Source organism: Leucopleurus acutus (genome assembly GCF_964270905.1).
Source record: "Leucopleurus acutus genome assembly, chromosome: 17".
Classification (NCBI taxonomy): domain Eukaryota; kingdom Metazoa; phylum Chordata; class Mammalia; order Artiodactyla; family Delphinidae; genus Leucopleurus; species Leucopleurus acutus.
Window position 1 is genome coordinate 35,005,546 of NC_139159.1, and position 25,238 is coordinate 35,030,783.

The following is a 25,238-nucleotide window of genomic DNA, read 5'->3' on the forward strand; positions in this document are numbered from 1 at the left end:
TTCCAACCTTGTGGGTTGGGGGGAGAGAAGACAAATTGAGCGCCCCTGGCTCACTTCCCCACTCCCAAGCCCCCGCCCGAGCCCCGCCGGTGTGGCACACGTCGTCTGGTCGCCACAAGGCGGAGATCTCGGGCCTGAGGCCGAGGCCGGAGCCTTGCTGGGAGGATCGCGGGCCAGTGGCCCTCATCCCCGCCTCGGCATCCGCCGCTGACGTCGCGTGAGAAGTCTGGGGAGGGAGGAGCTCCGAAAGGCGGGCTCGGGTGGCTGGCAGCGCCTGGGAGGGCCAGGTCGGAGAGAGGAAGCTCCTCCCCTGTGCGCCCCGCCGCCGCAGAGTTGACCAGTCCGCTCCGGCTCCGGATAAGCAGCGGCTTGGCGTGGGCTGCGCGGAGAATGGACGACCTCGTGACCTCATGTCCGGCAGGCTGTAGGGCCTGCCGAGCCGGCTCGCGCAGGGGGTGGAGCCGCGGGAGCGGCGGGCACTTCCGGAATCGATCGGCTGCTTGAGTGCCCGCGCCACCCGCTACCATGAACGAGCAGGCCATCTGCAGCGCCCTGCCCACCATCCCGTACCACAAGCTCGGCGACTTGCGCTACCTGAGCCGCGGCGCGTCCGGCACCGTGTCTTCTGCCCGCCACGCAGACTGCCGCGTTCGGGTGGCCGTGAAACACCTGCACATTCACACCCCGCTGCTCGACAGGTAGGGCGCCCTGGCGGCTCCACCGCGGAGCCCCGAAATCTGCGTTCCCCACCCCACTGGCTCTAACCCCCGGCAAGCGGGCTCTGAAGCCCAAGCGACGGTGACCACTTGGGATCGGCCGCACACCTCGTCACCTCTAGGCAGCCGTTCAACGCTTGGGCTAACATGGTGGGGAGAGCAGGCTTCTCTGGAGATGCAGCAATCACGCTTCTTTTCACTGCCCTCTCCTTTTTTTCTTACTCCTGGGCCTCCTTTCTCCAGACACCAAAAATCAGCAATCACAGCCCAACTCTAAACGTCCTCTTTATTGAAGTTGGGTTCTGTTTGCTTTGTTTTTCCCTTTTTTTTTTTTCTTTTTTGAAGTCGAATTCTAGGGCTGCACTGCCCAATAGGTAGCTCTTAGCCATAGGTGGCTATTAACTTTTTTTTAAAGTGGCTCTTAGAAAATTTCAAATTGTATATGTGGTTCACATTATATTTTTATTGAACAGCACTGCTGTAGAGTCTGGGACGTTTTGGTTTGGGCTTTTTGTTGTTTTTGGTTTACACATGTAGGCATGAAAGTTTAGATATCAAACTCAATTTAGTTTCTCCTCTTACCGTCACAGGGAAGGAAGACTGTCTCTAGAGGAAACTTGTATTATTTTTGCTAACAATAAACTGAAATCAGAAAGCTGTTAAATGACCAAAACTTTTGAATGTCTCTCCCATCCTGGAACAAGTTTAGTGCAATGTCCAGATTTCAAGGGAAGGCTAGATTAGTTCCTGTTTCCAGAAAAACCTTTCAACCGTATATATTAATCAGTGAGTCTAGTCACTAGTCTTGTGTATTTTCCTTCCAATAGGAATTTAACTAGGCCCTGCATTCAATTCTTAGTGAGTTAACATCCATGACTGCAACATTCTCCTCTCCTCCCCCTATATCTAAAGTGAAAATACATCATGCTAGATGCCTGATTAGCTAGAGGCTGTCAGTATCCAACAGCAGATAAATTCCTCAGCTTCAGCCCTGCTAATGGTATTGACTTTCATCTGCCTGTGGCTTTTACTTGCTCTCTTGCTATCAGGCTTGGATGGGCTAGATCTCACAGTAAGTTTGAGACACCTCTAGAAATTGTTCCCGCTTCTTGTGTACCATAATCCTGATTTCGTGATATACAGGGTATATTTACCCTGGGTCTTGAATTCTGTGGAGCAATTACTGGGAAATTATGTGTATGTAGTCAACTTTGAAGGGTGGTGGTTGATTAGAGAGGGTAGATGTATTTTAGAATCAACTATTAAAATATGTGGAAATCTAGCACTGATGGACTCCTTAGGTATTTTAAAGGAGATTGATCCTCCCATTTTGGATGCTGCTTCTCAAGATTTTAATTTATCTAAGTTTTGTGCCATTTGGGGCCAAGAAATGAAGGGAGTTCCCTCTCGTGCTCATTAACAATTTCATCATCTAAAATTCTTCACTAAATCGGGTAGGAAATTAATTCTGCCGTCAAAGACGCCATAAGGACCAGTGCAACACTCTGGCATTACTGCATCACATTTTTTCTTCCACTTGTTTCCTAGAATGTTAACATTAGCTGTATTTATGTAGTCTGAGCATAGGACTGGGCTCTGCAGTTGACTCACAGGGTGTCTTATGTCCTCACTTATGAAGTGGGAATAACAGATATATGTACTTCTTGGGCTCTGGTGTGGCTAATGTTTGCATTGTTCTTTGAGATCACAAAAGAAAACTAAGTTTATGTGCTGTAACATGTTCTTATTTTAGTGATTGGTGAATTATTCTCTGTAACCTGACTTTTGCCCATGAGAGGACCTTCCCCAGCAATCTCCCAACGCCTTATGAATAGGTGAGTCTGATAGGTTGTTCAAATACCTTGTGTAAACAGTGTAACTGTTTTGTAACTGAAATTTGTTATGGGTAATTTTGGTAATATGTCTGTAAAAGCTGTTTTACATTTTTATTTTTTTAATATAAAAACCTAGTTTTAAACTGTGTTGGCTTTTTCTGTTTTCCCACTCATTCTTCCTGAAATCTGACTTCAAGAATTTTCCTTCTCTGATTAAGCAGTGAGTGGAAAAAACAAAGGCTTTAGCGTCCCACAATTGCAATTCAAATCTGACTCCAAATCTGCCACTTATTGTTGGCATGACCAATAGAAATTATTAATTTATGTGAGCCTTCGTGCTCTCATATATAAAGTAGGGATAATGAAACCAACTGTAGTAAAGTGGCCAACAAATAATAGGATCACAAGAGAAGGAAGAATGCATCATACTCTTCATGGGAGGGGGAATTAGTACATTAAGTATCAATAAGACATCCCCTAGCATGCCCTCTCTATAATTCTTTCTCAGAGTATCCAGGAACCTTCCCAGCAAAGGTGCTACTCAATAACTGTCTTGTTGACCTACATTTCATGAGGCAAATACAGACGTGTTTCAGCTTAGGAAATATAAATTTAATTAAAGCAGGTCTCACAAACTGGTAAAATGGGTTGCCTCACAGTTGGGATATTAAGTGGCTGAAGAGCAGGGAGAAGAAGAGAAACTCTTTTATGCATTCTTGTAATTCTTGAATTTTGAAACATGTAAGTATATTACCTCTTCAAAACATAGATGACTAAGATGTTTCTGCTTTATTTTGCTTATTGTTTGTTTTTAAAGGAGGCTTCATAGTCTGGTCTGGAATGTCTGTTGCTTTTCTTATTTCGGCAGCCATTCATCAAGAGCTTGGGTGGTTTAAGCACCAACTAATCATCATTGTTTACCTAATAAGCTTCTCCTAGAGACAGTTCTCTTTCTATTACTGCTGCTACCAATACCAAACCATCCATGGAAAAAAATTGGTGACAAATGCAGTTCCCTTCATATATAGGTACACACACACATACGTACACACACACATACATACACACACATATACACATATATATATGTATATACCTCCCTTAGTCAATCAGGTCAATCAGTCAGCCACCAGAGCCTGGGTATTCTATTCAGCTAGTGTTTTTCTTTCTATTTACACTGCAACCTTTATAGTTTCAGACTCTCATTGCTTCACATCTTAACTAGTATTATAATCTTCTAATACCTGGCTTTCAAACTCTACCTCCTTCTGCTGATCCTACACCTTGCTGCCAAGTTAATCCTCCTAAAAGTTTGTTCCACTCCTGTCACTCCTGTGCTCAATAACCTGTAGTCACAACTCAGTGACTACCAAATCAAGTGTAAATGCTCTCACCTGGCTTTAAGGCTCTGAGATGAGGCCCTACCCTACCCTATTCACCTCACTCCCTTTACACACGCTGTTACACATCCTGATTCATATTAAACAATTTGTCATTTTCCAGATATAGCCTGTACTTTAACTTTCTTGAGTTCATTTGATACACATCTATTAGACAAATTCTGTGTGCCAGGTACTGTTCCAGATCCTGGGGAGACACAGATGAAAAAGAAAGGCAAAATCTCTCCCATCTTGGAGAGGGACCACATATCTTGGATGCCCTTTTTCCAGTGGTTGAAATTCTATCCATCCTTAAGGTACTGTTGACATCTCTCTCTAAAGGCTGTAGCAACTCCCTTAGCCCAGATTTACTAGTTCTCTGAGCTCCCTATATTTATTTATTTATTTGCTTGCTTATTTACTTGTTTTTGATGGCGCTTATCATATTCTGCCTTATATTTTAAGTATTTGGTTTTCTTTTTTTGCTTTTCTTATTTTTTAACTTTATTGAGGAATAATTGACAAATATAATCGTATATATTTAAAGTGCAAAACATGATTATTTGCTATACATATACATCATCATGTAATAATTACCAATATCAATATAATTAACACATCCAAAGACATACAAGTGACCAATAGGTATATGAAAAGGTGCTCAACATCACTAATCATTGGAGAAGTGTAAATCAAGACCACAGTGAGTACTTATTTTTCTTAAAAAGATTTCTTAAAAAGATTTCTTATTTTCTTAAAAAAGATTTCTTAAAAAGATTTCTGGACAGTTTGAGGTCATAGACTATGTGTTTTGTTTTTTGGTTTTTTTAAACTTACTAGTCTCCATAATGCTGAGCACAGTTCTTTATTCATAATAAATGTTCAATATTTATTTGTTTTATGAATGAAAAATCAAATGAACCTGGGATCCAGAGTTAGCCCAGGGATCCATTCTAAGCATTTACCTGTTCTCAGTGTCCTTTTCCTGTGTTCCAGTATATAATTTCTAAGCATTATTGACCCTTATGCAACTATTATCATCTAGTCATTAAAATCTACAACATTTAAGTGTTTTAATATTCAGGATATTTAGAAAATTTTTACATGGTATGCAGCCATAAAATTTAATATAATAGTCTAATCAAATTTGATCATTTTAATACAACATAAACTTAACGTAATTAGTTCAAGCACCTATCATTCTAATATAGACTTTATAAACTTAAACATGGTATTCTTTCCCTTTCCTGAGAAGAGTACAATAATCATCTGTATGTAGCACTTTTTTCTGTCAGTGGCTTATACAGGTATTTTGGTCTCTAAACAGACCTATGGAATATATAGGGTAGATATTATCCCAACTTTAAACACGAAGAAACTAAGAGAAGCTGCATAATTTACATGAGGTCAAAAGCTAATGAATGAAAAAATCCAGGATTAATTAATATTTATGGGCTTGATAATTATGTATTTTTCCTTACTTTGAAATAATTATACATTTTCTTTCTTTAGTGAAAGAAATGATGTCTTAAGAGAAGCTGAAATTTTACACAAAGCTAGATTTAGGGGCTTCCCTGGTGGCGCAGTGGTTGAGAGTCCGCCTGCCGATGCGGGGGACGCGGGTTCGTGCCCCGGTCCGGGAGGATCCCGCATGCCGCGGAGCGGCTGGGCCCGTGAGCCATGGCCGCTGAGCCTGCGCGTCCGGAGCCTGTGCTCCGCAACGGGAGAGGCCACAGCAGTGAGAGGCCCGCGTACTGCAAAAAAAAAAGCTAGATTTAGTTACAGTCTTCCAATTTTGGGAGTTTGCAATGAGCCTGAATTTTGGGGAATAGTTACTGAATACATGCCAAATGGGTCATTAAATGAACTCCTACATAGGGTAAGTATTATACATTTTCAGTCGTTATAATTCTGTTATTCAACCTATATAGTACTTTCGTTTTACAAATGATCAGATTATTTAGGGATATATAGATGAATCAAAATAAGAATAATGAAAAACTTCACCATTTATGGCTTCTTTTGTGTTGTTAAAAATACTGTGGGGCTTCCCTGGTGGCACAGTGGTTGAGAGTCCGCCTGCGGATGCAGGGGACATGGGTTCGTGCCCCGGTCCGGGAGGATCCCACATGCCGCGGAGCGGCTGGGCCCGTGAGCCATGGCCGCTGAGCCTGCGCGTCTGGAGCCTGTGCTCCGCAACGGGAGAGGCCGCAACGGTGAAAGGCCCGGGTACCGCAAAAAAAAAAAAAAAAAAAAAAAAAAAAAAATACTGTGGAGTCAGAGCCTGCATTCTAAGTGACCTAGATTATTTTGCTTAGGTTACTGTTCCTGAGGTTTACATTGAATTCGAATATCCACATGTATATATATGTAAGAGAGGAACAGGAGAGAGAAAAGATAAACTCGGCACACCATACAATTTATTGTTAGTTTAAGCCAGATTTCATTTTATGTTAAAGACAATGTAGGGTTCAAATTAAATGTTAATAATACCAGTTCATAAAGTTCTGAATTAATAGACCAAATAAATCTGAGTATCAAATACATGAGCTTTTCCAATAATAGACAATGGCATGAGCCATGTACCTTTTTCCCAAGGTATCAGTTATCTGGCTTTAATTGTGAATCCCATCAGTAAACAAATATGGCCCGGTTGTGGGGGGTGTCCTCATTCTCAAAATATGTGTATCCATCTATCGTTGTTTGCTTGCTCTCATATTACTAAGATTATCTCTAGCCTGCAGTTTCTGTCAAGAAATATTTTTAAAGAACTCGGTCTCTTTTGTGAGGGGTGCTTTAGTTAAAACTGAGTAGTAACATAATCTGTAAAATCTAGTCACTGAACACTCCTAAATTCTGATACATCATAGTGATCTATAAGCAAACAAGAGAGAATGGGTGCCACTGTCACCACTCATGGAGTGACTTCTTCTTTATTTCGGGATACAACACATTCTGTTTGTGACAGGACCATCTGAAACAAGGGCAGAGTAAAGTAACTAGTGTCAGTGTATAAGATTTGTGTAACCAACACAGCAAGTAAGATACAAATACTAATTAAACACAGTTTCCTTTTGTTAAATGAGTATAAGCATAAATTCTAATGTTGTCTTCCCATACCCCAGCACCACAGTAGATGCTCTGGTACCCAAATTTGGAGCCCATTAGAAATTCTAGAGCCTCCTACAGGGGGATTGCTGACTCCTGGAAGGAATCATAAAATACATAGTGAGCACTCATCTACCTTCCTCTCCATGATCAAAAGCTTCCATATAGCACTATACTGCAGAGAGGCCTTGTTACTTCTTTAAACTATATAATTTTCAGAAAAAGTTACCTTTTTAAAGATTAAAAGATTCAGTTACTCAAGGGGATGGGAATCTGTGTAAACAAGAGGAAGTAATGTTGAACATTTGTGTTTTGTGTTTCTTTTGGTGTCCTGTATTATTAGGTCAGGATTTATCTTGAAGCACGTTCCCCCAACCTCACAAAAGATTGATGAAAAAAATCAAAATACTATGTAAAGACAAGTATTTTGAGCCACTCCCCTGCCAAGTTAGTTAATCAATGAACTATAAGCTGACCCATCTGCAGAAAAAAAATTCTTAAGAACAGTTTTGAGCTCAGTGGAAGCATACTTTTTCATATTATTTAGTAAAATGTACCCAGTGGCATGGTCCCTGATGATTCATGGTTGGATATTCCCAAATTATCTAATTTTTCTGAGTATGTTCATTCTCCTGGGAAGCTGTATTAACTTTTATGTTCAGAAAACATTTAAGAAAGTTCAGATGACTGTCACTTGTAAGTACCAGGAAATAGAAAACATTACATTTTTAATGTTTCTATGTTATATATACTTAGAAATGAAGATGATTTTTGTCTCCTTCACAAAAGCAAAACTCCCAAATGCTAATTTTTCAAGCTGAAATGCAAGTAAATATATGATTTAAAAATATGAAGTATTAATGCTTAGTAAGTAAATATATTATGGTCATAATTTTAATTGATGCAGTGGTTATCATCGTAATCAAGTATGGTTTTATATTAATAGGAGATTTAAAATATAAATTTTGAATAGAAACAAATTGTGTGTGTGTGTGTGTGTGTGTGTGTGTGTGTGTACATTCATGGGCACAAGTTATTTGATAAGAAGCCATAGAATGGGAAGATGGGTATGAGTATAAATATATGTCTGGGTATTATACAGATAAAAAAATAATTTAAAACTGTCTCAACTGAAGAAAGACCCCATACCATGTAGTTGCATTACCAGTATAAACTAAAAGGAAATATCAGTACTGTAAAGTCATTATTTTCTCTAATAATTGAGGAAAGTAAGATACAAGGATGTTAAATAATGTCAAATTGATAATATAACAAAATGAGTATTTTTTGCCCTGAATTTAGTTATACCAGATATTTAGTTTAATACTATATTTCCTCATGGAATATTTCATTTTCTAAGTGGAAATAAATTTGGCCACTAATTTTAGTTTTGTTTCTTTCCACATATATGAAGAAAAATGAATATCCTGATGTTCCTTGGCCATTAAGATTTCGTATTCTGCATGAAATTGCACTAGGTGTAAATTACCTGCACAATATGAATCCTCCTCTACTTCATCATGACCTGAAGACTCAGAATATCTTATTGGATAATGAATTTCACGTTAAGGTAGTTACTTTTTTTTAAAAAAAGCTTATCTGCATTCTTGTGTTTAATAGTTTTAAAGACTTTTTAGTTATTTCTTCTATCTTACCAATTTAATATCTCTGCCTTTTCCATAGCCCCTAATTCAGTGCCACTTCTTCGTGCTGCAGTGAGTTAGTTATTCCTAGACTACAGACATTGGTAAAATTATGGTTCAAAATACAGTCATTCTGTTCTTAATTTAAATTGTCAATTATACCTTTGTTAACTTTTCATTTTGAAATTATTATAGATTCATAGATGGTTGCAAAGATAATACAAAGGAGTCCCATGTACCCTTCACCCAATTTCTGCCAGTGGTTACATCACATATAATTATAGTACTATTTCAGGACCAGGAATTTGGCATTGGTACAATGCATGTATATAGTTCTGTATCACTTTATCATGTGTAAATTTGTGTAACCACCACAGCAATCAAGATATAACACTACTCTGTCACAAGAAAGATATCACTTATGCTACCCCTTTATAGTCATACCTTCTCCCCTCCATCATACCTAACTACTGTCAACCACTAACCTGTCTTCCATCTCTGTAATTTTGTCATTTCGAGAATACTATATGAATGGAATCATACAGTGTGTGATATTGTGAGACTGCTTTGTTCACTTAGCATAATGCCTTTGAGATCCATTTAAGTTGTTGCTTGTGTCAACAGTTGGTTCCTTTTTCACTGGTGAATAGTATTCCATGGTATGGGTGTACAAAAGTTGTTTAACCATTCAGCTGTTGAGAGATATTTTGGTTATTTTTAGTCTTTGGCAATTACAATAAAGCTCCTATGAACAGTCCTGTGCAACTTTTTGAACAAATGTAAGTTTTCATTCCTCCTAGATGAATGCCCAAGAGTGTAACTGCTTGGTCATATGGTAAGCATATGTTTAGCTTTTTAAGAAACTACCTAGCTACTTGCCACAGTGGCTGTACCGTCGTATATTCCACCAGCAATGTATGAAAGACCCAGCTTTTCTGCACCCTCACCAGCATTTGGTATTATCATAGTTTTTTATTCTAGCATTCTAATAGATGTATAGTGATATAGCACCATGGTCTTAATTTTCATTTACCTATAATGTTGAATATTGTTATTTATTTATTTGCCATCTCTATATCCTTTTCAGTGAAACATCTCTTCATATCTTAAGACCATTTTCTACTTGGATTCTTTGCTTTTATACTATTGGGTTTTAAGAGTTCTGTATATTTTTTAGATATAAGTCCTTAATCAGATATGTAGTTTGCAAAAATTTTCTGCCAATCCAAAGTTTGTTCTTTTCCTCCTTTTAACAGGGTCTTTCACCGAGCAAAAGTTGTAATCTATTTCTTTTATGATCATGCTTTTGCTGTCATGTCTAAGCACTCTTCACGAAGCCACAGGTATTGCAGATTTACTTCTATGTTATCTTCTAAAAGTTCCATAGATTTATGTTTTACATTTAAATCTGTGATCTGTTTTGAATGAATTTTTTGCATAAAGCATAAGATTTAGATACCTAAAGGCACCAGAGCAGTAGTGATTTCAGTTACCCTATATGTAACTGATGACAGCAAATAAAAAGTAGTTGCTGAGAAATTAATACTAAATGTAACTCACTTTATTTTTACATAGTATTTTGCTGCACTTCAAATAATATACATAATTGAAGATTATTATAAGTATCCAAAAATGTTCAAATAAGTAATAAGGAAGTTGGAACAATAGAAAAATAAATATAAAAAGTGTGAGAAAAGTTAAGTGAAAAAATAAACCTTTATTGAAGGCACTCCCTCTGCCTAGAATAAAATGGAAGGAAAAGGAAGAGAGAAGCAAGCTGCTGCCTCAATACTACTTAAAAAAAAGAGACAAATCTATTCCATCAGTTATAGAACCATACAGGTAGAAGTGACCTATTCTAGTCCCCTAATCAGCTAGTCCTCTGAATCCTCACTACAACAATCCCTCATCTCCCAAGGCAGTTACCCTGTGACAAGAGAGTGTTTAAGCTCCGTAACTGAATGACTGTGACTTTTTTTTATACGATCAGTCAAAACTCCTTCTCTGTTGCTTCCACTCATCGGTCCTAGTGATAAAGTGAGTTCAAAGTCCAATTTTATTTCCACCTGACAGTGCTTCTGAGATTTGAAGTTAGCTATAATCCCCTTACTTCTCACATACACTTTTCCCTTATACACATCTTTAGTTTCTTCAGCCAATTTCCTTATTACATAGGTTTTAATCCCGGGTGCTATCTAGATGCATCTGTGTTTAAATCTCTCTTAAATTTTGATCCTCAAAACTAATCCAAATACCCATATATACCTAACACAAGTTTGTGTGGCCAACACATTAGTGAGGTCAAACAAACCAAAATGTCAGAGTTTGGAGCAGAGAAAGGTTTATTGCAGGGCCAAGCAAGGAGAAGAGGTAGCTCATGCTGAAAAAACCCTAACTACCCAAAGGGTTTCAGCAAAGCATTTTTAAAGGCAAGGTGAGGAAGGGACACACCTTGGGTATGTGGTCAGCTCTTGCACAAATTCTCTGATTGGTTGATGGTGGTCATTCCTTAGGTGCTAGAAGGTCTGGGGATTACATGCCCATGATCATCAAGTAGTTAATTTCTTCCATTTGTTGGTGGTTTTAGCATCTGAAAAACTCAGGAAATAGGCATCAGATACTATTATCTAGGTACTTTAGAGAGGAGCTAAAGCAGTAGATATGTGGGGGGAGGTCTGTTCCAGGAAGGCCTCATAGGGTCCTGGTCAGTTACACCCTTGATGTGGTGTGATAAATGTAGAATCGTCCTTAAATACTTTACTTCGTATTCATAGTTCCTCACTAATTCGTCTTTTGGGGGGCAGTCCTATAACAACATTCAAGTTGGGCTCAGTGTCAACAAAAAACACTGAGAGGTTTTCTTTCTTTCTTTTTTTTTAATGTATTGTTACTTAAGTCATGTCTCCTTGTCATGTACTTCACAGGATATTTTCTGGACATCATCAAAGTTTATCTTGTTAGATTTGGGTGATAACTTCAGCTCTTAAGACCTTTTTGAATGTTTTTTCTGTAGTCCAAGGATTTTTAACTTTGTCCTCCAGCTTTGTGTCATCTTCAAATTTAATTAGCTGCTTTTTTGTATCTTCAAGTCATGATTAACTATTAAGCAGTACAGAGCTCAAATCAGAGCTACACAACATGGTCTGAAAACCTCCTTTCAGGTCAATATCAATCCTTCTATTAATTAGGGCTTTTGGAGAATAAGCATTCATTTTGTTTGGAATACTCCTAAAAGAGCTGTTATACAGCCCATATTTCTCCATTTTTTTCCATTAGAATATTACAAAAGTCCTTGCTTGACTGCTTTCCGAGGTGTCCTTGTTACCAAGTCCAAGTTCATACTGCTCACTGCAGGACAGGGCCAGTAAATCAACAGACGAGGTGTTGGGGCAAGGAATAGCAACTTTATTCAGAAAGCCGGTAGACCAAGAAGATGGTGGACTAGTGTCCCAAAGAACCACCTTACCCCAGCTAGAATTCAGACTAAAAGGGGAGAGGGTGTGGTTGGTTGTTGCAAATTTCTTGGACTCCTTTGTTCTTGCAGCAGTTCATGTAGGTCAGATCTTGATGTTCCTGTAAACGTCCAACAAGACAAATGTAATTGTCTGTTCTGTAACTTTTTATCTCTGTATGAATAGAAAAGTGTTATACCCTTAAAGGTCAGAGCCTTGAGAATGGGCTGTCTTGTATATTTCAGGCTATAGGCAACATTCTTAACTTGTAGCAAAAGCAATAGAATACGAAGGTTAAAGTAAAAGAAACAGATCCAATATGGAGTCAGATTTATTCTTCCTTGTTACATACTCATGACTTACTCCCTTTCCTTTTCTTCCTCATTATCAGAGTGGCTTTCCCTGACAACCCGCCTAGTTCCTCTGTATCCTCATACCTTGATTAATGCTTCTCCATAGTATTTTTCACCATCTTACAAAACATTTTTTATTAATATGTTTATTGACCGTCTTCCCCAGTTATAATATAATAAGCTTCACAAAGACTAAAATGTAGTCTGTTTTATTCACTGCCACCTGCTTAGCATATGCCATATAGAAGCATTCAATAAGTAGTTGTTGAATGAACAAATGAATGAATTCCAGATCCTCTATATATACCCGATAGGTCTGATAATTTAATAGTCAAGGATATTATTAAAGTACCTCAGAATGTTTTATAATATACAAACTGTTTTAACGTTTACTCTTTGACAGTAGTCCTACTGACAAAAAAGGAAATGAAGTCTGTCATTCCTTTATTAAGTATTTGTGGAGCAACAGTGTTGTGCTAGACATCCCAAGTACTTGGGATATGTCGCATGAGGTCTGAAATTGATCACTGGGCTAATATAATTTTTCATTAGTTCTTTCTGGCTCTTTTATCAATTACTCATAAAGTAACCCTTTCATTACATTTTTAAACCTGGGATTAAGGGTAGTCTCTGCCAATATATAGATTTGCAAAATCAATATTATTTTCCCTTTTTAAAAATCAGAATGACATCTGCTTTTCTCGTATCCTGTAATACCTCTCCATCACCATGGAGGTATTTGCAAGTATTCTAACTAAACCTGAAATATATGTAAAATGACCTGAGATTTGTCCTTTATAAACTTTTCAACCTCCTTGGACTTTATTTTCTTCATCTCAGTCCAGAAACTATTCTTGATACAGGAAACAGAAGCAAAGTAATAGGTGATGATGATCCCTACTTTCTCTTTTTCATTGATCAGTAGGGTAGCCATGGTCTTTCTTTGAAATAAATAGAATTTAAAATAGTTTGGCTTTGTGTGTTTTTTTAACTTTTATTAGCTTTAACACATATAAAACTGTGACCTAATACTATTCTTATAAATTATGATACTCTTTTATATGCATCCTGTGTGTCTCTACTTTTTATTTTATAAATGTCCCTTAAAAGTCAAAGTTTATCAGTGACTCATGAAAAAGTAACAGTTACCTGATCTACCTATCTTCTTGGAAGGGCCTTTAAATGAAGTGCAAAAAATCTTTTAAAATACTTAATGAAATTAAATGGAAACACACCTTGCTACAGTTTTTTGAAGTAAATTTTTATACTGGAATGCTAACCAGAAGCATAGTATCTAAAAGAAAAATATACTACCAATTAAGATCAACCAGGACTTTTCTACTTTAAAAAGAATACATTCAATTTGTTTATCTGCTGGTCAGTATCAATTAGTGCACCTTAAATACAAATGAACCTGTGGTAGGCTTATTTGAAATAAATGTTTATATGTACCATGTTTGATTTCTCAGCTATTCTGTCCATCATGTGTGGAACTTCTAAGAATACTTAAAGTTATTCCTCATAGCTTCTTACTGATAACTTTATAAATTTACAGACATGGATAGTATTATATAAATGAAAATAGCTATTCTGGTAGGGTAATAAGATTATGGATGATTTTTATGAATAGTGTGTTTTAATTTCCTCTAGTTTTTTAATCTTTTTTTAAATTGAAGTATAGTTGATTTACAATATTATGTTAGTTTCAGGTGTACAGCAAAGTGATTCAGTTTTATATATTTTTCAGATTATTTTCCTTTATAGGTTATTTTGAGATACTAAATATAGTTTCCTGTGCTAATACAGTAAATTCTTGTTGCTTTTATCATCTTTTTTAGCTAAAAAGAACCTTTACCTTTGAAATGCATGTTAAGATCTTGTATAGAATAGAAAAGTTCCTATCCTCTGTCTTCATTGCTGAATGATACCAGGACCCTCAAGAAATCATGGAACTTGTATTCCTCTCATCATATTCTTCACTTTTTTTTCTTCTCTGGAAGATCCTGGTGTTTGTAATAGAGAAGGGGGACAAATATGGTTCCATGTGAAAGCCAAACTAAATTAGCTGATAAAGGGAATTCTGATTAAGTTTTCTAGGTGAGATTTAAGAACATAGATGACCTTAGGTGAAGTGAAAGGAGCACATAAGGAAGCAAGCTCAGAATACATTTTCTCCAGCACTGTATTCAAACCAGTATTTAGCCCAGTAGTTTGCAATTTGTGGGTCAGGTATAAGATGGACCACATCCCAGTTTTTGTGTTTTTTTTTTTTTTAACATTTCTCACTGTGGCACAGAAATAAACTTTGCTTCTCATAGTGATGCTTATTATCCTAGCAGATGTGCAGCTGGAGTACTGTTTTTGCTTTTAGAGAATGAGTGGGAGGAATAAGAGTTTGTAGTGGCAAGTAGAAGTAAGTAGGATATACGGTGCCCCAGAGTCTTAATACCACCTCAAAGTGTATTAAAGGCCCAGAAACTATGTACTGTGCTTATTAGTATTGTATGAATAAGAGCAATCTTTAGAGGCTTATTCCCATGTACAAAACATTAATAATACTAATACACAGGGGTCATTTACTACGTGTCAGATACTGTTCTGAGTCCTTCACTTAGAATAACTAGTTTAATATCCTCAGTACAACCCTGTGTTATGTTATTATCCCCAGTTTAAAGATGGGTAATCTGAGGCACAGAGAAATTAGAAAACTTGTCCAAGGTTGCACAGCTAATTAAGGGGTAGAAGTGGAATGTAAATCTAAGTAATCAAGGCTCTAGAACCCATGTTCCAGAACACATATTATATTGCCTTTAGAAATCAATCCAGCTTATCTTCATGTAGTGGCACCATGTTTCCTCTTGGTCTTTTCTAATTATTTTTCTTAGACTTACCCTTTTATTATGATACTGTATGAAAGATTCATATAGGCTACCCCCTCCCTTTTTGGAGTGGGGCCATAATTTTTTTAATCTCAAATTCATCTAAACACTAAATAACTTATTTCTTCTCTTAAAGCTAGTGAACATTTTAAGAGTTAAATGATTGAACCACAAATGGTGTGCTGGATAGAGCTCATTCCACTCTGTTGACTCCTAAATTGTGCCTTGTGAAGATCTAAGTGATTTAAATTAAATGTCTTCAGAGTTTTCCTATACTCTTTTGTTCACTAAATATTGTTTCTGTTCTTACATTTTTGTCTCCCTTTTAAAAAAAAACATTGGAACGTTTTAGATACTTAGTTATAAGATATTGTGTATTGATAGTATCTGCACAAAATTTACAAGTGAAGTAAAACTGTAAAGGACATATCAAAAGTACAGAATGTTTGTCACTGATAATGCTTTAGGCACTCCTTGTCATGGACATAAATATGTTTTATATGCTAACTATACTATTGTTAACAGATATTCTTTTAGTGGTAGACATAAATCATATAATAATGAGTTATACTATATTGGAATTTTACTTATTTCCAACTTTAAGGATACTATTTTTAGCACATTATAAATAAGAACATATAAACCTGAGTTGTAAACAATACCCAGTGACAATCGTATTAGATATGACTAGTTTAGCAGTTTTGTGAGGTATAGGTAAATTTTGAAAGCACATGATATAAAGCTACTTGTCACAAAAAGTGAAGTGTATATACTCATTCAGAATAAAAGGCAAAAATACTCCTGTTTAAGTTTTCAAAACTTAGTCTCTTTTAAAATTTGTAATATTATGCTGAACTTCAAGTCAGTTTATATTGCTTTTAGAGTTGTTGGGTTCAGCACTATGGAATCCAATTTGTTAAGAAACTAATAGACTATTATAGAAATACAATATTAATATATATAGCATTTACTCTGGTCTCATGTCTAAATATAATAAATATAAACAAAAACAATTCTTGAACTTTTTTAAAGAGAAAATTTAAAAATTCAATTACTCTTTTCCCTTCCAGATTGCAGATCTTGGCTTATCAAAATGGCGCATGAAAAAAAAAAAAAAAAAAAAAAAAAAAAAAAAAAAAAAAAAAAAATGGCGCATGATGTCCCTCTCACAATCACAAAGTAGTAAATCTGCACCAGAAGGAGGGACAATTATCTATATGCCACCTGAAAACTATGAACCTGGACAAAAATCAAGGGCTACTATCAAGCATGATATATACAGGTACAGCATGTTACTTTTGCTCAGAGTTAACCTTGTCTAAAAAACAAGATTAATCAATCCGAATTTTGAAGCTACATTTTAAAAGTATGATTTTTATGCTTCTCTCATAAGTGTGGTGAAAATAAATTAGAGACAGTGGTTAATGTTTTTCATATTAAAGATGCCTTGCTTTGGGAGTTCCCTGGTGGCCTAGTGGTTAGGATCCTGGTTTTCACTGCCGTGGCCCAGATTCAGTCCCTGGTCAGGGAACTGAGATCCCACAAGCTGTGTGGTGCAGCCAAAAAAAAAAAATTAAAAATTAAAAACGTGAAAATAAAGATGCCTTACTTTTTTTTTTTAATATTTATTTACTTATTTATTTGGTTGCAGCGGTGGGCTCCTTAGTTGCGGCACATGGGCTCCTGGGTTGCAGCATGCAGGCTCCTTAGTTGCAGAATGTATGTGGGATCTGGTTCTCTGACCAGGGATCAAACTCGGACCCCCTGCATTGGGAGCATGGAGTCTTAACCACTGCGCCACCAGGGAAGTCCTGATGCCTCGCCTTAAGCTACTTTTACATCCTTAAAAATTATTAAAGCATATCTTGTTGTCCTATCAATTTATAATATTCAAGGGTTTTTATCATATGTGACCTTGATAGGGGGAGGGAAACAGTGCAATTAACATTTAACACTACCAAAAGAGACAGTACTTACACCAGAAAAAGAGTCAATAGAATAGGGCTACATGAGACAGCCTTTTTTATTGCTCTTTATTTTGTGTGAATAATAGAATCATGTAATTAAAGGGCATAGCTTATCTAGGTGTTAAAGAATCATCCACAAGTTATCCTTGCCTATAACTTCAAGTTCTTATGACAGTAATTTCCTAATTTTTCAAATTGAATTAATTCCCTTTCAAAACAAAACTGTATATGAATATTCATCATCTTGGTTCTATATAGTGATTCTTTAAGCAGCATTTCACTACATTATTACTTTAAAAAATGGTATCTCACAGTCAGCTTTTAAAATCAGTACCATTTTAGTTTATTATGAATAGTTTATAAAGTACTATATGTATATTTTTATCTTAAACAGCTATGCAGTTATCACATGGGAAGTCTTATCTAGAAAACAGCCTTTTGAAGGTAAGTGTACTTTGACTTCCTTATTCTAGGTGACATCATATTGGTAAGTCATACTCAGAACTATCTGAATAAAGATCACTTATTTTAAAGCTGCCTAACAGTCATTTTGTGGAAAACACACTAGAAAAACAACAATTTGTCATTGTGAATCCACTGTATGATGGAAAATACTGGATTAAGGATCAGAAAAATGTGTAGATTCTTCTTGTTCTGATAGTAATTAACTCTATTATAAGCCACTAAATCTCTTAAGTCCTCATTTTTTTTATCTGCAAACTAAGAATTTTGAATTCTTATTTCTAAGATTCATTCCAGCTATAAAATCGTTTGTATGAAAATTTAACTAGTGCTTCTTCTAAAGACCAGCAAATACTGAAGAATACTTTTAAAATTTTCTGATAATATTGTCTCTTTCTTTATTTTGAGGTTCATTTAGGTCAGTTTGCTGTGTAACAACCTCAGAATCTCAGTAGTTTACAAACTAAACATTTATTTTTCATTCACATTGGGTTATTAGTTGCTGTGGCCCTTCTTGGCTCTGCTAGGTTCTGCTCAGCTCTGCTGAGCTCTGTTTTACTCTGCTCTCTTCATACTCCATTGGCCAAATCAAATCACATGGCCAAGCCCAGAATTAAAGAGGTGAAGATATAAACTCCTCCCACGAGAGGCAGCAAGTCTGGCAATAGCTGGGATCTAAATATTCCTTTGACAGAAAGGGAAGTAATGAATTATTCCTAAGATTTTAAGATTCCCTCATGTTCATTTGGTTGGCTTTAGAATGTATTTAATATATTAAATCATAATATATTTCTAATGAATGAAATATATTTGTTTTGACAGAAGTCACCAATCCTTTGCAGATTATGTATAGTGTGTCACAAGGACATCGACCTGACACTAATGAAGAAAGTTTGCCATTTGATATACCTCATCGAGCACTTATGATCTCTCTAATAGAAAGTGGATGGGCACAAAATCCAGATAAAAGACCGTCTTTCTTAAGTTAGTGTACAGTTTTAATCTGGGCCTTTTGAATTACAAAAATAACAAATACGCTGTAAATAAAATATTCCTTGAACAACTACGAAAGTTAGCTGACAAGCTCAAAGTTTTTTTTTTCTAATTCAAAGTTGTTTTTATTTTATGAGATGAGATTGAAGTGGTAAGGAGAGGCTGTTGACTATCATCATAAAAAGGTTAGAAATTTATTCCAAGTACAATGGAAAGCCATTAAAGTGAGTTTTTCAGGGAAATAACATGATTAAATTTAAATTTAGGAGCTATCACTCACTGCTATGTATAAAATTGATTGGAGGAGGGCCAGAGTAGAATTTCCAGACCAATCCTGGAGATCAAAAAATCAGATAGAATTAAGATTTATTTCAGAAGTAGAATGAATCATCACCTAAATGTAAACATAGAAGAAAATCTTCATGATCTTGGGTTAAGCAAAGAGCTCTTATATATGACATCAGAAACAAGACCTATTAAAAAAATTCTTTGATAATTAAACTTCAAAAAAATTGAAAAATTTTACACTTCAGAAGATGCTATAGAAAATGAAAAGACAAGCTGTAGACTGGGAATCTTCTTTCCAACTAAAAAAAGAAAACCAAATATATTTTCCATTCAAAACATATGTCTAGTGCTCATCAGCATTGTATTTAAAAAAATCAAAAGTTGCTATAATAATGGATTAACATCTTATCTCTTATCTCCCAGAACCATGTAATAGGGTGTGTGTGTGTGTGTGTGTGTGTGTGTGTGTGTGTGTGTGTGTGTGTATGTATGTGTATATATATGTACATATATGTGTGTATGTATTGGCTTGGCCAAAAAGTTTGTTTGGCTTCTTCTATAAGATCTTACAAAAACCTGTACAAACTTTTTGGCCATCCCAATACATATCTCCTTTGTCCCCAGTGCCACTTCCAAACTATAATTTCTTCTCCGTTCCCTAAAGACTCTAGCTCTTCTGAAGATCATGCCATTAGGCAGTACTTCTCTACAAACTTCCTGGTTTTTCCCTATTGTTCATTGCAGAACAATGGCTTTTGGCTTACTTACTTCTACATCCTGCATTGATCAGTGCTGCTGAATATTTGAGAGGAGCGCTCTGCGGATCTCTGGAGTTCTCTGTCTGTGTACTTCTCCTCTTTGGTGCTCTGTCCTATAAACTCTATCTGCCTCCGTCTACCCTAACTCCCAGCCCTGTGTCTTCAACTCTGAGCTTCCTCTGGGCCCTGCCTTACTTCTCTACCCTGTAGTATAGCTGGAAACTCTCCCAAGGCAGTAAGCTTGGGTAGTCAGGCTGTCATAAGGCTGACCTCAGTTGTTTCCTATCACTTAGAGATCACTGTCCTTTGTTGCCTGATATCTAGTGTCTTGAAAACCACTGTTTCATGCATTTTGTCTGGCTAATGGTTGCTTACGGCAGGAGGGTGAATTGGTCCTTGTTTCTTCATCTTGGCCAGAAATGGAATTCATTGGTTTCTCTTTAAATTAATGGCTAAAACTAGGCACTAAACTCTACTTAGCAATTCTGTTATGTTTCTCAAATACATCTACTATTCCATTCTCATATATCACCTGTTCTTAAGTTGTGGTGCAGGGACCTCTGGAGGTGGGATTGGTTCCTGAGACTTTCCTAAGTGGTTCACAAAATCAAAACTTTTCAAAATAATAAATATTAAGGTATTGTTTTCCCTTTTTACTCTCATCCTCTGGAAAAATCTTTCCAGAGACTAAATTAAGTATGATGATATCATTGCTCCAACGGATAATGGAATGTGTTTTCATATACTCTGATGTGTTAAAATTTTCTGTTTTAATCTAATGTAGTAAATATCAATAGATAAGACCAACATATACAAAAGCTCTTAATAATTTTGAAGAGTTCTGAGACCCAAAAGTTTGCAAATTACAGACTAGATGATCATCTTGTACTACTGTAGGAGATGCGTAAGTCCCATACTTCATGTTTCCAAAGTGAAGATGAAATTCCATTTCAATCCCTAAGAAGGAAAGCATGGGAGGAACATTTCTAGTCCTATCTGCCCCTCAGCACTCCTCCTCCTCATTTGTTAGTTTTAGAGAAAAAGCAAGCGTACTTATCTAGTCCCTTCTCAGTTTTCTCCTCCTTTTAGAAGTAAGCTTGTCTAAAGGATGCACACATTTTGTGCTTCCCCATATGGAAGCAGGTGAGGCCTGTAGCTGAGTGAGTAAAACTGTCAACTGAAGGGACAAAGTGTTACTAAGCCCATATGCTACAGATCTAAAAAGGGACAGATTCCAATTAGCTTTATCAGTAATAAAGGTGATGTTTTGATCATCATCTCTCATTATTGTGTGGCTTTTCTTAATAGATTCTGAACTTAGGAAGACAAGACAGGGGTAATGCATATTGTACCTTATCTTCCCTTCTTAAACCTCCTACACCCTATGTTCTGTATTTCTTTTGAGCATTGAGAAAGTAGAAACCATGAGAGAGAACTCCCTCGTAGTTCCACTACCAGATCTATAAACTTAGTTGTACTTGACCTGTCTTTCCTGCTTTATCTCTTTTACAGTGGGAAAAAAGTGTTCTTACACAATTGTAAACAGTATTACTTGTGCTCTGGATGCCATTCCCTTACTCTCTCCAGCATTCTGTTCTTTATATTCTCTCTCTGCTCTTGCATTGCCAATCTCTGCCTGTCTACTGGATCGTTCATCTGTCATACAGATCTATGCTATTATTATATCCTGTCTTTATATAGGAAAAAAATTCTTGACCCCATATCATCCTTCAGCTACCACCTCATTTTTCTACTCCCATTTAGATCTAAACACCTTGTAGGAATTGTCCATACTTATTGTCTCTACTTCTTCACCTCTAATTCAATTTTTAACAAACTTCCATCAGTCTTCTGTTTTCATATCTCCACTAAAGCTGCATTTGTTCAAGTTACCAAGGATGGCAATTTTGGAAAATACTGCTTATCTTACTTGGCCTCTCAGCAGATTAGATATGGCTGACTCTTCCCTCCTTGAAACGTTCCCTCTGATACCTTCCAAGACACAAGAGACCATACTCCCTATTATCCTCTCTTCCTCTACCTCTTTTTTTCTTCCTTTGCTCAATTTCTAACTGTTGGAATGCCTCAGAGCTCTAATATGGGTCCTTTACTGTTTGCCATCTGTACTTTCCCCCTAGATGATCCAGACCAGATCATGGCTTTTATACCATCTATATGTTAGTGATGCTCAGTTTTATATCTAGAGCCCTGGCCTCTCCCTTAAGCAACAGGTCCATATATTATTGTAGTGATAGTGGTAATTATGATTGTTTCTACTCATTGGCTATTATGAATCATGCTGCTATGACTGTTCATGTGCAAGTCTGTGTGTGAACATATATGTTTTCATTTCTCTCAGGTAACTACCTGAGTGGAATTGCTTGGTTGTATGGTTGTATGGGGACTAGTGCCTGTGTTCTGGTGGATGAGGCTGGATCTTGTCTTTCTGGTGGGCAGGTCCACGTCTGGTGGTATGTTTTGGGGTGTCTGTGGACTCGTTATTATTTGAGGCAGCCTCTGTGCTAATGGTTGGGGTTGTGTTCCTGTCTTGCTAGTTGTTTGGCATAGAATGTCCAGCACTGTAGCCTGGTAGTCATTGAGTGAAGCTGGGTGCTGATGTTCAGATGGAGATCTCTGGGAGATTTTTGCCATTTGATATTATGTGGAGCTGGGAGGTCTCTTGTGGGCCAGTGTCCTGAAGTTGGCTCTCCCACCTCAGAGGCACAGCACTGACTCCTGGCTGCAGCACCAAGAGCCTTTCATCCACACGGCTCACAAGAAAAGGGAGAAAAATTAGAAAGAAAGAATTAGTAGCAGTACAAAGAAAGGAGGGAGGGAGGGAGGGAGGAAGGAAGGAAGAAAGGAAGAAAAAAGAAAGGAAGAAGATAAGGTAAAATGAAATAAAATAAGATAAAATATAATAAAGTTATTAAAATAAAAAAAATTATTAAGAGAAAAAAAAACGGACGGATAGAACCCTAGGACAAATGGTGGAAGCAAAGCTATACAGACAAAATCTCACACAGAAGCATACACATACACACTCACAAAAAGAGGAAAAGTGGAAAAAATCATAAATCATGCTCTCAAAGTCCACCTCCTCAATTTGGAATGATTCGTTTTCTATTCATGTATTCCACAGATGCAGGGTACATCAAGTTGATTGTGGAGCTTTAATCCGCTGCTTCTGAGGCTGCTGGGAGAGATTTCCCTTTCTCTTCTTTGTTCTCACAGCTCCCAGGGGCTCAGGTTTGGATTTGGCCCCGCCTCTACATGTAGGTCGCCGGAGGGCATCTGTTCTTCGCTCAGACAGGACGGGGTTAAAGGAGGAACTGATTCGGGGGCTCTGGCTCTCTCAGGCTGGGGGGAGGGAGGGGCACCGAGGGCAGGGCGAGCCTGTGATGCCACAGGCCGACATGACGTTGCACTAGCCTGAGGCGCGCCGTGCGTTCTCCCGGGAAGTTGTCCCTGGATCCCGGGAACCTGGCAGTGGTGGGCTGCACAGGCTCCCCGGAAGAGGGGTGTGGATAGTGACCTGTGCTCACACACAGGCTTCTTGGTGGCGGCAGCAACAGCCTTAGCGTCTCATGCCCGTCTCTGGGTTCCGCGCTTTCATCCGCGGCTCGCGCCCGTCTCTGGAGCTCCTTTAAGCAGTGCTCTTAATCCCCGCACCAGGAAACAAAGAGGGAAGTAAAAGTCTCTTGCCTCTTCGGCAGCTCCAGACTTTTCCCCAGACTCCCTCAGGCCAGCCGTGGCACACTAAATCCCTGCAGGCTGTGTTCACGCAGCCAAACCCAGTCCTCTCCCTGCGCTCCGACCAAAGCCCGAGCCTCAGCTCCCAGCCCCACCCACCCCGGCGGAGGAGAAGACAAACCTCTCGGGCTGGTTAGTGCCAGGCGGCACCTATCTTCTGTGCAGGAATCTCTCCACTTTGCCCCCCGCACCCCTGTTGCTGTGCTCTCCTCCGTGGCTCCGAAGGTTTCCCCCTCCGCCACCCACAGTCTCTGCCCTCGAAGGGGCTTCCTAGTGTGTGGAAACCTTTCCTCCTTCACAGCTCCCTCCCACTGGTGCAGGTCCCGTTCCTATCCTTTTGTCTCTGTTTATTCTTTTTTCTTGTGCCATACCCAGGTACGTGGGGGGTTTCTTGCCTTTTGGGAGGTCTGAGGTCTTCTGCCAGCGTTCAGTAGGTGTTCTGTAGGAGTTGTTCCACGTGTAGATGTATTTCTGGTGTATCTGTGGGGAGGAAGGTGATCTCCCCATCTTCCCATTCCACCATATTCCCGGAAGCCCTTTGGCAACTTTTAAAAGTGAAAAAGACAACTGCGGTTGAACACAAAAGGAAAAAATGGGACTTCCCTGTTGGCGCAGTGGTTGAGAGTCCACCTGCCGATGCAGGGGACACGGGTTGGTGCCCCGGTCTGGGTAGATCCCACATGCCGTGGAGTGGCTGGTCCTGTGAGGCATGGCCACTGAGCCTGCGCATTCGGTGCCTGTGCTCCACAATGGGAGAGGTCACAACAGTGAGAGGCCCACGTACTGCAAAAAAAAAAAAAAAAAAAAAAAAAACTCTAGAATGGATGAATAGCAGAATAACTGAGGCAAAAGAATGCATAAGTGACCTGGAAGATAAAGTAGTGGAAATAACTACTACAGAGCAGAATAAAGAAAAAACAATGAAAATAACTTAGGACAGTCTCAGAGACCTCTGGGACAACATTAAATTCACTAACATTCGAATTATAGGGGTTCCAGAAGTAGAAGAGAAAAAGAAAGGGACTGAGAAAGTATTTGAAGAGATTATAGTTGAAAACTTCCCTAATGTGGGAAAGGAAATAGTTAATCAACTCTAGGAAGCACAGAGAGTCTCATACAGGATAAATCCAAGGAGAAATACGCCAAGACACGTATTAATCAAACTGCCAAAAATTAAATATAAAGAAAAATTATTGAAAGCAGCAAGGGAAAAGCAAAAATAACATACAAGGGAATCCCAATAAGGTTAACAGCTGATCTTTCAGCAGAAACTCTGCAAGCCAGAAGGGACTGGCAGGACATATTTAAAGTGATGAAGGAGAAAAACCTGCAACCAAGATTACTCTACCCTGCAAGGATCTCATTCAGGTTTGATGGAGAAATGAAAACATTTACAGACAAGCAAAAGCTGAGAGAGTTCAGCACTACCAAACCAGCTTTACAACAAATGCTAAAGGAACTTCTCTAGGCAAGAAACACAAGAGAAGGAAAAGACCTATAATACCCAACGCAAAACAATTAAGTAAATGGGAATAGGAACATACATATCGATAACTACCTTAAATGTAAATGGATTAAATCCTCCAACCAAAAGACACAGACTGGATGAATGGATACAAAAATAAGACCCATATATACGCTGTCTAAAAGAG

At 37.9% G+C, this 25,238-nt stretch overlaps 1 protein-coding gene across 1 annotated transcript; it reads left to right on the plus strand.

Moving 5' to 3' along the window:
• Positions 1–525: 525 nt before the first annotated feature.
• LOC309974375 (receptor-interacting serine/threonine-protein kinase 2-like) lies at positions 526–18,954 on the plus strand (the record flags this gene model as incomplete). The annotated part of the gene is made up of 7 exons (XM_082858997.1): positions 526–698; positions 5,443–5,490; positions 5,704–5,809; positions 8,453–8,608; positions 16,514–16,647; positions 17,727–17,776; positions 18,617–18,954. 7 exons carry the CDS (start codon positions 526–528, stop codon positions 18,781–18,783), a joined length of 834 nt encoding a protein of 277 aa, XP_082715123.1. The 3' UTR covers positions 18,784–18,954.
• Positions 18,955–25,238: the final 6,284 nt, after the last annotated feature.